General features: G+C 45.5%; 3 protein-coding genes across 12 annotated transcripts in view; all 3 read left to right on the forward strand.

The window, feature by feature from the left end:
• Positions 1 to 286: 286 nt before the first annotated feature.
• LOC110501415 (enolase-phosphatase E1) lies at positions 287 to 7,201 on the forward strand. 6 transcript variants are annotated; one of them, XM_036958769.1, is made up of 9 exons: positions 287 to 475; positions 2,032 to 2,268; positions 2,408 to 2,629; positions 2,806 to 2,935; positions 3,323 to 3,472; positions 3,905 to 5,365; positions 5,615 to 5,794; positions 5,917 to 5,945; positions 6,172 to 7,201. In XM_036958769.1, the coding sequence occupies exon 6, from the start codon at positions 4,275 to 4,277 to the stop codon at positions 5,307 to 5,309; it is 1,035 nt and encodes a 344-aa protein (XP_036814664.1). In that variant the 5' UTR covers positions 287 to 475; positions 2,032 to 2,268; positions 2,408 to 2,629; positions 2,806 to 2,935; positions 3,323 to 3,472; positions 3,905 to 4,274; the 3' UTR covers positions 5,310 to 5,365; positions 5,615 to 5,794; positions 5,917 to 5,945; positions 6,172 to 7,201. The 6 variants fall into 6 exon arrangements, with proteins under 6 accessions (XP_036814664.1, XP_036814666.1, XP_036814668.1 ...); XM_036958771.1 differs by lacking the exon at positions 287 to 475 and adding an exon at positions 1,600 to 1,857 and having other exon boundaries at positions 2,749 to 2,935; XM_036958773.1 differs by lacking the exon at positions 287 to 475 and adding an exon at positions 1,600 to 1,857 and having other exon boundaries at positions 2,749 to 2,935; positions 3,323 to 3,356.
• Positions 474 to 1,552, forward strand: LOC118936396 (ribosomal RNA processing protein 1 homolog A-like). The gene is made up of 3 exons (XM_036958774.1): positions 474 to 1,083; positions 1,230 to 1,291; positions 1,414 to 1,552. Exons 1-3 carry the CDS (start codon positions 1,009 to 1,011, stop codon positions 1,544 to 1,546), a joined length of 270 nt encoding a protein of 89 aa, XP_036814669.1. The 5' UTR covers positions 474 to 1,008; the 3' UTR covers positions 1,547 to 1,552.
• Positions 7,202 to 10,000: 2,799 nt separating the features above from the next.
• The window catches only part of LOC110501417 (enolase-phosphatase E1), a 31,239-nt gene continuing 28,751 nt past the window's right edge, over positions 10,001 to 12,488 (forward strand). For 3 of the 5 annotated variants that reach the window (XM_036958765.1, XM_036958766.1, XM_036958764.1), the window contains exons 1-3: positions 10,024 to 10,053; positions 10,441 to 10,590; positions 11,023 to 12,483. In XM_036958765.1, the coding sequence (XP_036814660.1) occupies positions 11,393 to 12,427 (1,035 nt within the window). In that variant the 5' untranslated portion in view covers positions 10,024 to 10,053; positions 10,441 to 10,590; positions 11,023 to 11,392 and the 3' untranslated portion in view covers positions 12,428 to 12,483. Of the gene's footprint in view, positions 10,054 to 10,440; positions 10,591 to 11,022; positions 12,484 to 12,488 lie in introns of all 5 variants that reach the window. The other 2 variants (XM_021578977.2, XM_021578976.2) reach the window with 2 other exon arrangements.

Here is a 12,488-nt window from a genome sequence, read left to right on the forward strand (position 1 = left end):
CCTCCATTCTCATAAGTGTTCATTACGACAGTTTTCCTAATGTAATGGGTACGGTTTCTCCAAAGAAAGTTGAAAAGCATCTGGTCTATCTCCTTGCTTATTTTACGGTCAAGATATAAAGATAGCGCACCATATGTTAGTCTAGAGATACCTTCAGCCTTGGTTATTAGGACTCTACCTTTTAAAGATAGGTCCCTCTGTAGCCATTGATTTAGTTGACGAGTCAAAGTTGAGTGAACATTGCCGCCCTGTGACGAAATGCAGAATAGCGGCAATTTATTTTAAGTGTCATCATTCTGCGACGAGGGAAAACGCGTGCGGAAAGCAGAGAGAAATGTGTTTCCACTTGAATTTGTGGGAACATGGCGCCAATACAACAAGAAGCAGAGATCGGCATCTAACGAGAAGCCCATACGGACAAAGGCCATCAAGAAGCTAAGAAAATATATCAGTGTTAGGTCACAGAAAATCAACGGTGAGGCTAACGGGCTTACGGAGAAATTGGACCACGCACTTCTCTTTTAACATGACGGTGGAAGGGATACTCAGCATGTCCGCATTATCTCTTCGTATTGCTAGTTTTCTAACCCTTTGATTCGTTTGTGTTTGTTAAACCATCGGAATTTCACGGTTTAACAATACAATAGTTAACTTGTCGTTAGGGCAAACAATTATGTAAAAGGTCTTAAGATGTAGAACACATTAAAGAAAAGTCGCACAAGCCCAGTAACGATGCGACCAACAAAGTTGCCAACTTCCTTTTATAGTAACTTTAGTAATTTATCCAGTTTCACCGATTTACTTTTTTCTAGGTGGTTTCACAGGCGACGAGTTACTTAAACTATGGAAGGGCCTCTTTTATTGCCTGTGGATGCAGGACAAGCCACTTCTTCATTTTTTTAATATTTCCTATGGGTCTGTGAACAAATTTTCGGAGAATTGACTCCAATTTGAGATGTGTTTATTTTTTCCATTGACTCTCTAATCCCCTTTGTTGTGTTTTTGTTTATGGAGACTTTCCTGCAGACCATCAAAAGAGAATGGACTGGCATTGACAGGCTTCGCATGGATATGTTTTTCCAGGTCAGTATTTTCATCCATCAAAATGTTATCAGCTTTTCCTTACCCAATAAATCATCACATATAGCTGGAGAATAAACTGTAAAAATAATTTAGACATGAAGAAATTACATCCTTACATTCCCTCTCTTTGTCTTTCTCTGTGACAGCTGGTTCGTTTTGTGTTAAGGAACTCTTTTGAAATGATGAAGATGAAAGAATGGGAGACCAGGTGGGTGATTATTTGACCCTAAACACCTGATAAACTATGATTTTGAACTGTAATGTCCCTTTAAGCCATTTTGCGTGCATCCTTCCTGTGATGTTCAAATAACTTGTTTTGTCTTTCTACAGTGTGGTGACCAGGTTTCTGGAGCTCCTGACTGCTCAGGTCCTCCACAGCACCAGCGGAGCCCCTTGTGGGTTGCAGTTTCACATACTGGACCTCTACATGACCGAGCTGGCTGCAGTTGGCTCTGAGGTATAACCCATGGTTACTGTAAGTGCTGATCGAGATTTAGTTTTGCCGCTACAATTAGTAATGTAATTGTGACGTAATAAATCTGCTTATGAAGGTAGAGACGTGGTATTACTAAAGTATGATAATGATATGGCTTTCATAATGGTTAGGGTTTGTTGGTTTTTAGGAATTCATAGTGTGTGTGAGCTAAGTTTCATGCTGAGATTGATTCCACCACAGTTGAATGATTTAGCGCTTTTGTTGTGATTGCAGCTCACAGCGGCTCAGAACCTGACGTTTATCGACCCGTTCTGCAAAACAGCATCCAAAACCAAAGAGTGAGTGTTACAGGGAACTTTTGTGCGAGGGGTGACAACAGCCCCTTGAGTAATACCACTGTCTTTATCTATGACCCTTTTCACATTAATGACCATCACCCTTTGACTTTTGTTTTAACTCACTCTGCGCATTCCCCTTCTCTTTTTCTCCTCCCCTTGTTTCCTTTGTCCCAGTCGGATCCTGCTCAAGGCTATCTGCGGCAGCATCTTCAGTGCCATCGTGGACCAGGCTCCCTTCGTCATTGAAGACCTGCTGAAGGAGTGAATGCTACAGGTGGAGGGTCTGAGGAGTCTGACTCGGGACAGGCTTCTGAAGAAGAAGAAGAGGAAGAGAAAAAGCTGCTATGAAATCCCCATGAAAACCTCTGGAAAGCAGACCAACTGTAGGCATGAAGTTCTGAGGACTAACTGGTAGAGAAATTAGCTTGACTTCCACAAGTCTACATTGCATTATATGGAATTGTCTTATTAATGATACAAGACCTCTAATTAAAAATGTCCAGGTATTCAATATTTTAAGTCTGGTCCTCTCCTCCCTTTGTGGTTTTAGGCACCGTATCATCTGAGGCAGATGATGAATATAGTCTGGCGGATGAAGAAGATGAAATGCTCCATCTGGAGAGCGATTTGGAGTCTGAGATACCAGAAGATTGGGGGATTGGACCTGTTCTCCAGTTTGACTACTCTGCCCTGGCGGACAGGCTGTTTGGCTAGCCAGCCGTAGCAACACCCCCAGCCACAACAGACAGAGACTCTACAAAGTCATCAAGACGTAAGTAAAAGCACACACTTACATTAGAAGAGCTTGAAATGAACTCGGATTAAGAGGAATTGGTTCAGCTTGTGTATTCTGACTGGCATTCCTATTTTTTCGGTTTTGTTCCCCTGCAGTCTCCGGGATCTCAGTGACGTCGCTCTTTTCCTTTTGTCTTCCTCTCGCTCTCTCAGGAGTCTTCCCACAGGACGAGTACCCCGAGGAAGTGTCAACGGATGACAATGAAATGTTTGGCAGCAGAAAGAGGATGAAGAGGGGAAGAGCCCTAGAGGAGGAAGAGCTCACCAGCCAAGAAACGTAAAGGTACATCAAACCCACTATTTATACACTAACCTTTCACCTGAAGTCTTTGTTACCGTGATTGCCATAGATATTACGTGTCTTTATGTTTATTTATACATTTTTTCAGTGTTGAATGTACACTGAACATAAATATGAACGCAACAATTTCAACGATTTTACTGAGTTACAGTTCATATAAGGAAATCAGTCAATTGAAATAAATAAATTAGGCCCTAATCTATGGGTTTCACATGACTGGGCAGGGGTGCAGCCATGGGTGGGCCTGGGATAGGCCCACCCACTTGGAGCCAGGCCCACCCACAGGGGAGCCAGGCCCGGGCAGTCAGAATGAGTTTTTCCCCACAAACGGGCTTTATTACAGACCTAAATACTCCTCTGTTTCATCAGCTGTCCAGATGGCTGGTCTCAGACGATCCTGCAGGTAAAGAAGCTGAATGTGGAGGTCCTGGGCTGGCGTGGTTACACGTGGTCTGCAGTTGTGAGGCCGGCTGGACGTACTGAGAAATGTTCAAAAATTATATTGGGAGGTGGCTTATGGTAAAGAAATGAACATTCAATTATCTGACAACCGCTTTGGTGGACATTCCTGCTGTCAGCATGCCATTTGCATGCTCCATCAATTTGAGACATCTGTGGCGATGTGTGACAAAACTGCACATTTTAGTGTCTTTTTATTGTCCCAGCACAAGATGCACCTGTGTAATGATCATGCTGTTTAATCAGGTTACTGATATGCCACACCTGTCAGGTGGATGTATTCTCTTGGCAAAGAAGAAATGCTCACTAACAGGGATGTAAACACATTTGTGCACAAAATCTGAGCGAAGTAAGGACTTTGTGCTTATGGAAAATTTCGGGGTTCTTTTATTTCAGCTCATGAAACATGGGACCAACACTTTACATGTTGTGTTCATTATTTTGTTCAGTGTAGTTCTTAGCAATGATGTATCTCCATATTTTCTACTTCAGGCAAGAAAAACGACTCAAAACCAGGGAAGTCAGACCAGCGTGCAGCATCGGACGAGAGAACCAGCAAAGACACCCGGGGACACCACCACGAGGAAGAAGAGGAGCATGGGAGAAGTGAAGAGTGACGAGCAAAACAGTGTGGCGGAGGAGTCAGAAGTGAAGGCTGAGGTGGACACAACTCCTCCTACAACAAAGAGTGAAACGACAGACGCTAAGAAGGCAGCACCTACAGAAGCAAAGACTGTGCTCTCTGCCCCAATAGACTCTGTAGAGGCCGGAGAGGTGGGGGTAAAGAGAACCTCTACCCCGGGCTGAGCGCACCGATGTTGGGGAGAAGCAAGACGCTGTCCTGGAGGAGGACACCTCTCCTATGAAGGTCACTGATACTCCCACAGAGGTAACTGCCGTGGAGACAGAGGTCCAATCAGAAACTCCACAGGATGTAGTGGTGGGGAGCCTATCATCTGTCATGGAGATGGAACAGAAGACTCAATCCGAGACACCGTTACCAGACAGCACGTCGTCCAAGAAGAAAAAGATCAAGAAGTCTAAAACGCCTGTACAGGAGGAAGCGGTAGCAGAACCAGAGACTAATACAGATGTGTCGGAGGCTAGTGTGAAAGCCACGGAGACAGAAGACCAGCCTGCTCCAGCTACCCAGGACGGAGAGGCTGCAGAGGGGGCTACAGAGCCAGAGAGCGCCCCTGAGACTGCTACTACTAGCACAACCAAGAGGAAGGGCAGGAGGAAGAGCACCAAGCAGGACCCTGAGGAACAGACCACCGTAGAGGAGGTTGAGACGAAGCCAGATGCTGTAGAAGAGATCATGGCCACCTCACTAAAGAAGACTAGGAGGAAGAAGGCTGAACGGAGTGCTGAGAGCACAAAGGAAGAGGTCGCTGAAACAGACTCAGCACCGGTAGACACGACACCAGCAGGCCCTAAACCAATGGCCACTCCAGCTGAGGAGCCTCCAGCTGACGTCCGCATCGCCACCACTTCCCTGAAAAAGAAGAAACTAAAGGCGGCCAAGTTTGAAGAGGAGAGTGTGGAGGTCGAGGGTGAAATGCAACCAGAAACTGAAACGGCCGTCATACTTGTAGTCGCTGAGACTGTGCCGGCAGAAGTCGCTACACCAACCCTGCTCAAAAAGAAGACGGCCAAAGCTGAAGAACAGAGCGTGGAGGCCGAGGGTAAAACAAAGACGCGAGCAGACTCCAACCGCACATTTGTAGACGCTGAGGCGGAGCTTGTAGAGGTTTCCACACCAACTCCGCTCAAGAAGAAAAAGAAGGCAGCGCCGGTATCTGAGGAGCAGGAGCCAGACACCATGGCAGTGGAGCAGAGAAGCTGCCCACAAAGGTTGACCTGGAGACTCCCGTGTAGAAGCGGAAGTTCCCGGTAGTGATTGAGGTCGAGACTGAGGAGCTGGAAGCTGAGGCAGAGGCTGCTAGAGTCAACGTGAGTTTTAAGTTCCCATTTGACTTCACTTCCTAGGCCCAGGTTGAATCAGCCTGCCACATTTGATGGATGTCCCCCTCAATCAAATATGCACATGTTTGGAAGTTCGTTCCTAAATGCATAACATTTTAGTTAGCTTAAGTGTAGCAGATCTGACCTAGTTAGCCATGTGCTTGTAGCCATTGAACAGGTTTCTTGTTTATAAATTTGACTTTACTTAAATTGCTTTTTGTTTCATCCTCTCCTCAGGACAGCAAAGAGCCGTCTACACCGGTGAACGCCAAGAAAACAAAAATGATGATGCCCAAGAAGGCTAAGGGAGGGGAGGAGGCTGACTTCATTACGTTCCAGAACCATGCCACCATCCCTACACCCATCTTCTTCAAGAGAGCAAAGGGAAGCCCCAGCACATCGTTGTCCAGCAAGAAGGTACTAAACACTGGTTCAACACAGAAGATGCCTATTATTACATCAAGTTACTTCATCACCATCTGTCCTTGTTAACATCTGTTCACAAATGTGTCATCCCTTTTCATCATTTTCTTTCACAGAAGTGTCAGACTCCAAAATCTGAATCCAAGTAGGTTATCTTCGGACTTCATAAAAACAAAGCTGCAGGTATGAGGGGACCGGATAGCACCTTATTTACTCATACAACGGACAAGACCTCTATTTTCCAATGTATTTACTTTGTTGTCCCGTGTTCATTGATAATCTAGCTTCTGTGTCCTCATTTATTTACAGGTCAAAGTTCCATAGTTTTGAGGAGACTTTCCTATTTGTTTTTGCCCATTTATGATTCCCAGAATTCAGGAAGACCGATCGCAGCCTGCTGGTGAGTCCAGAAGGGTCGTCCAGAGTGCCATTTGACCCCCAGCAGAAACCCCTGTTTGGAGTGCTGAAGTCCCCAGTGGCCTCTCTTACCAACAGCACCAAGAAGAAGACCAAGAGCATCCCGAAAGCCAGCCCCAAACGCCCTACTCTGCTGCTGACTTTTTCTAGTCGTCCATGAGGAGACTGGTGAGACAGAGGACACTTCATTCTGCAAGAAAAGTTTTGGCTGTTTGGAAAGACATGACAAGGTGGGCAAATCAGAAATGGGCTGACAACTAGGCTATCAATCTGTCAACTTGGATTGAAGTTTGATTGGCAAGTAGAACGTTTGGATTGGCAGGCAGCGATGTGGATTATAACCCATAAGTGGAGACGAGTTGATTTATTCAATGATGTAGGTCAGACGGTGTACCACTGTACCAAGAATTGCTGTGGTAATAATTTTATGTCCACGATATAGAAGGGTTGAACAACCTGCACTGATTAGGGGATTGTAGGGACCAGACAGGCTGTTCAGCCTTGTAGGCTCTGTCTAGGTTCTGTTCATCAGGAAATTGATGATCCATTCTGCCATATTCAACTCTAAATTCATGAGTTCATCTGATGAAACAGGTTGAATAGTATCAAATATTCAGCTATAAGATTCTGAACAAATAACAGCTGCCTCATTTCCATTTTTGTCTCTAAGTTGAAGGTCAATTCAAAAGCCCATGGCCAAATCCTGTTTTTATGTACCTTAGCACAAACTGAAAAGTTTATTGCTGTGATTTGCCCAGTCAGAATTGTAATACTGTATTAAGCATGGCGTTAGATGTGCCTCAGCCAAATGCTGAGGGAGAAGAAGGCAGACCTTACAGGGAAGAAAGAATAGGGTGGCTTGGGGTTAAACGCACCCCAGGGTTAAACTGTAATCCTCACAAACCATTGTCACCACCCCAAAAAATGCAACTCTTTTCCTGGATGCCACTAGTTCGTTTTTATTAAATAAAACAATTGTATTAATTCTGCCCATTTATTTCCCTTCAAAATGTGTTTGCCATAATCAAGGATTGCCAGTACGCACATTTGGTATCTAAATATTACCAAACTTTGCTGGCACAAATGGAATTGCATCAAATACCTATAAACCACGTATTTGAATCGATTCTGCTCCACCCATTACCCCCAATTAAGGTGCTTCCAACCTCCTGTGCTGTACTGAGATATGGGGAACCGGGAGGGAGAAGTACAGATAAAACCCAATCCTCTGGAAAATACCAAGCCATAGACATGTTTCTGGTGAAAAAAGTGTTGGAGTTTGATGGACAGGATTGTCCTTTCACTAAGAGCTCCCAATGTTAATGTCAGACAAAAACATAAGCATCAAATTCGAAGCACTTTTGACCAATGTGGTCTCTTGGGGAATTTGTCTGAAATTAGAATTGACTTGGTGCTGACAATTTTATACAGTTCACTTACGTTTTCAAATCCAGTGAATACCCACTCATCCAAACCAATTACTGTAGGTTAGGTTAGTTTGCAATTCTGTAAGATCAATGGATGGCAAAAGACACCTTTTGTAGGCTCTGTCTAGGTTCTGTTCACAGATCAGGGCGTGACAATACCTAGCAAAAATACTTGCTCGCTAGCCTAACTTCCTTTCATGGGCAATGATACTCCAGGCCAGCTACTGTAGTTAACATTAGCATACTACATCTAGCTACATAGGCACAAATGAATGTATGAATTTAGGGTTGGATCAGAATCGTCTTTATAATCATTGGCCAATATGGAGAATTAAGTAAAACCACAAGTCCTAATACCAATCTCCATCGATAGCTAATTTAGTAACAATTTTATTTACCTAGCTAGCCACCAGAGGACAACACAACAAGATGCAACAATAAAAAAAAAATCCTGTCAAGCATGGCTTTTGTCTTCCTTTGACAATTTTTGTTGGTACACCAGGACCATTCACAGCTCACTCAGTTTAGCTCAATGCTGATTGGCTATTGTTATTTTATTTTTTATCAAGGGAGGCCAAATGCTCACTTGGCTTCCCTTGCATTCACTGCTAGAGGCAGCAACAATGTCATACTCTTTCTGACCAGACAGCATCAGATAAATGCCCTACACATACAGACAGAGGGGCGCTGTTTCGCTCGCTTGGATGCTTTCTCCGGTGAGATACATTCAACCTCTTGCAAATTGAAGAACATTTATGAAACACAGAGACGAAATATACATTATTTTGTTATTTTTGGGGGGAAGCCTGGGTTCCCTTGGCACCCATGAATACACACCACTGAATCCTACTAATTACTACACATGCCTTTTTATGCTTTTATTTTGAGCTGACTTCGCCTTGGGCTTTGAATGGGGCACATGGCTCGAGCCCGGGAGGCAGCCGGGTTCCAAATCAAATGCAATCAACTTTCAGCCAGTGCAAAACACGTCTACACAGGTGTCCGGGTGAGAAAAAATGAACCCCTCTTGTCATGACAATTGTAAACAGAAGAGGCAGCAGTCCATTGGTTTAATTTTTACTTAAGAGGAATGTTTCACAGAGAAACGAGTAGCTAAAGATGTCGGATCAGATGATTTTGATGATGATCAGGTTTACCTTGGTGTGAGTAAAAGTGTGCTATAACTTGTAATAAACTGTGGTTTGAGTCCTGAATTCTGATTGTCTGACAGCTGTGGTATATCAGACCGTATACCCCAGGAATGACAAAACATTTAGTTTTACTGTTCTAATTACATTTGTAAACAGTTGAAAAATAGCAATAAGGCTCCTCAGGGGTTTGTGATATATGGTCAATATACCACGGCTAAGGGCTGTGTCCAGGCACTCCGCATTGCCTCGCACTTAAGAACAGCGCTTAGCCATGGTATACTGGCCATATACCACACCTCCCCAGGCTTTATTGCCCAATTATACAACAGATGGGTCTAATCCTGAATGCTGATTGGTTAAAACCGCATTCCTGCTGGCGTCTATTCCACAAGTTACCACAGGCATTTTAACGTCATAGATTTAGCCGATGTACTCGGTTCTATCTGACTGCGCAATCCACTGTCTCATCAGCCCAGCCAGGCACTTTATGGACTTGATCTCCTCTATAAAAAGCATTTAGACAATACCTCACATTTCTTTTAGACTAACATTTCGTTTTCAACAGCGGAAATTTGTATTAAACTTGTTCCGACATTTGCAACTTTGTTTCAATATTCAAATACGATACCTCTGTAGCCGCGACCGGGAGAACCATGAGGCGACATACAATTGGCCCAGCGTCGTCCGTGTTAGGGGAGGGTTTGGCCGGCCGGAATGTCCTTGCACACAGTCGCCATTTGTACGGTGCTTCCTCTGACACATTGGTGCGGCTGGCTTCCGGGTTAAGAGAGCAGTGTGTCAAAAAGCAGTCAAATCAAATGTATTTATATAGCCCTTCGTACATCAGCTGATATCTCAAAGTGCTGTACAGAAACCCAGCCTAAAACCCCAAACAGCAAGCAATGCAGGTGTAGAAGCACGGTGGCTAGGAAAAACTCCCTAGGAAGGCCAAAACCTAGGAAGAAACCTAGAGAGGAACCAGGCTATTTGGGGTGGCCAGTCCTCTTCTGGCTGTGCCTGGTGGAGATTATAACAGAACATGGCCAAGATGTTCAAATGTGCATAAATGACCAGCATGGTCGAATAATAATAAGGCAGAACAGTTGAAACTGGAGCAGCAGCACGGCCAGGTGGACTGGGGACAGCAAGGAGTCATCATGTCAGGTAGTCCTAGGGCTCAGGTCCTCCGAGAGAGGAAAGAGCCCTCTAGGGGAAGAGCCCTAGAGGAGGAAGAGCTCACCAGCCAAGAAACGTAAAGGTACATCAAACTCACTATTTATACACCAACCTTTCACCTGAAGTCTTTGTTACCGTGATTGCCATAGATATTACGTGTCTTTATGTTTATTTATACATTTTTTCAGTGTTGAATGTACACTGAACATAAATATGAACGCAACAATTTCAACGATTTTACTGAGTTACAGTTCATATAAGGAAATCAGTCAATTGAAATAAATAAATTAGGCCCTAATCTATGGGTTTCACATGACTGGGCAGGGGTGCAGCCATGGGTGGGCCTGGGATAGGCCCACCCACTTGGAGCCAGGCCCACCCACAGGGGAGCCAGGCCCGGGCAGTCAGAATGAGTTTTTCACCACAAACGGGCTTTATTACAGACCTAAATACTCCTCTGTTTCATCAGCTGTCTAGATGGCTGGTCTCAGACGATCCTGCAGGTAAAGAAGCTGAATGTGGAGGTCCTGGGCTGGCGTGGTTACACGTGGTCTGCAGTTGTGAGGCCGGCTGGACGTACTGAGAAATTTTCGAAAATTATATTGGGAGGTGGCTTATGGTAAAGAAATGAGCATTCAATTATCTGACAACCGCTTTGGTGGACATTCCTGCTGTCAGCATGCCATTTGCATGCTCCATCAATTTGAGACATCTGTGGCGTTGTGTGACAAAACTGCACATTTTAGTGTCTTTTTATTGTCCCAGCACAAGATGCACCTGTGTAATGATCATGCTGTTTAATCAGGTTACTGATATGCCACACCTGTCAGGTGGATGTATTCTCTTGGCAAAGAAGAAATGCTCACTAACAGGGATGTAAACACATTTGTGCACAAAATCTGAGCGAAGTAAGGACTTTGTGCTTATGGAAAATTTCTGGGTTCTTTTATTTCAACTCATGAAACATGGGACCAACACTTTACATGTTGTGTTCATTATTTTGTTCAGTGTAGTTCTTAGCAATGATGTATCTCCATATTTTCTACTTCAGGCAAGAAAAACGACTCAAAACCAGGGAAGTCAGACCAGCGTGCAGCATTGGACGAGAGAACCAGCAAAGACACCCGGGGACACCACCACGAGGAAGAAGAGGAGCATGGGAGAAGTGAAGAGTGACGAGCAAAACAGTGTGGCGGAGGAGTCAGAAGTGAAGGCTGAGGTGGACACAACTCCTCCTACAACAAAGAGTGAAACGACAGACGCTAAGAAGGCAGCACCTACAGAAGCAAAGACTGTGCTCTCTGCCCCAATAGACTCTGTAGAGGCCGGAGAGGTGGGGGTAAAGAGAACCTCTACCCCGGGCCGAGCGCACTGATGTTGGGGAGAAGCAAGAGGCTGTCCTGGAGGAGGACACCTCTCCTATGAAGGTCACTGATACTCCCACAGAGGTAACTGCCGTGGAGACAGAGGTCCAATCAGAAACTCCACAGGATGTAGTGGTGGGGAGCCTATCATCTGTCATGGAGATGGAACAGAAGACTCAATCCGAGACACCGTTACCAGACAGCACGTCGTCCAAGAAGAAAAAGATCAAGAAGTCTAAAACGCCTGTACAGGAGGAAGCGGTAGCAGAACCAGAGACTAATACAGATGTGTCGGAGGCTAGTGTGAAAGCCACGGAGACAGAAGACCAGCCTGCTCCAGCTACCCAGGACGGAGAGGCTGCAGAGGGGGCTACAGAGCCAGAGAGCGCCCCTGAGACTGCTACTACTAGCACAACCAAGAGGAAGGGCAGGAGGAAGAGCACCAAGCAGGACCCTGAGGAACAGACCACCGTAGAGGAGGTTGAGACGAAGCCAGATGCTGTAGAAGAGATTATGGCCACCCCACTAAAGAAGACTAGGAGGAAGAAGGCTGAACGGAGTGCTGAGAGCACAAAGGAAGAGGTCGCTGAAACAGACTCAGCACCGGTAGACACGACACCAGCAGGCCCTAAACCAATGGCCACTCCAGCTGAGGAGCCTCCAGCTGACGTCCGCATCGCCACCACTTCCCTGAAAAAGAAGAAACTAAAGGCGGCCAAGTTTGAAGAGGAGAGTGTGGAGGTCGAGGGTGAAATGCAACCAGAAACTGAAACGGCCGTCATACTTGTAGTCGCTGAGACTGTGCCGGCAGAAGTCGCTACACCAACCCTGCTCAAAAAGAAGACGGCCAAAGCTGAAGAACAGAGCGTGGAGGCCGAGGGTAAAACAAAGACGCGAGCAGACTCCAACCGCACATTTGTAGACGCTGAGGCGGAGCTTGTAGAGGTTTCCACACCAACTCCGCTCAAGAAGAAAAAGAAGGCAGCGCCGGTATCTGAGGAGCAGGAGCCAGACACCATGGCAGTGGAGCAGAGAAGCTGCCCACAAAGGTTGACCTGGAGACTCCCGTGTAGAAGCGGAAGTTCCCGGTAGTGATTGAGGTCGAGACTGAGGAGCTGGAAGCTGAGGCAGAGGCTGCTAGAGTCAACGTGAG

The sequence above is a fragment of the Oncorhynchus mykiss genome, chromosome 22 (assembly GCF_013265735.2).
Source record: "Oncorhynchus mykiss isolate Arlee chromosome 22, USDA_OmykA_1.1, whole genome shotgun sequence".
NCBI classification, from domain to species: domain Eukaryota; kingdom Metazoa; phylum Chordata; class Actinopteri; order Salmoniformes; family Salmonidae; genus Oncorhynchus; species Oncorhynchus mykiss.

Excerpts from the sequence above, each read along its gene's own strand:
- LOC118936396 (XM_036958774.1), top strand. The coding sequence starts at position 1,009 with ATGGAGACTTTCCTGCAGACCATCAAAAGAGAATGGACTGGCATTGAC. Across the intron at positions 1,084-1,229 it reads GCATGGATATGTTTTTCCAG|CTGGTTCGTTTTGTGTTAAG; the intron begins GTCAGTATTTTC and ends TCTCTGTGACAG. Across the intron at positions 1,292-1,413 it reads ATGAAAGAATGGGAGACCAG|TGTGGTGACCAGGTTTCTGG; the intron begins GTGGGTGATTAT and ends GTCTTTCTACAG.
- LOC110501415 (XM_036958769.1), top strand. The coding sequence starts at position 4,275 with ATGAAGGTCACTGATACTCCCACAGAGGTAACTGCCGTGGAGACAGAG.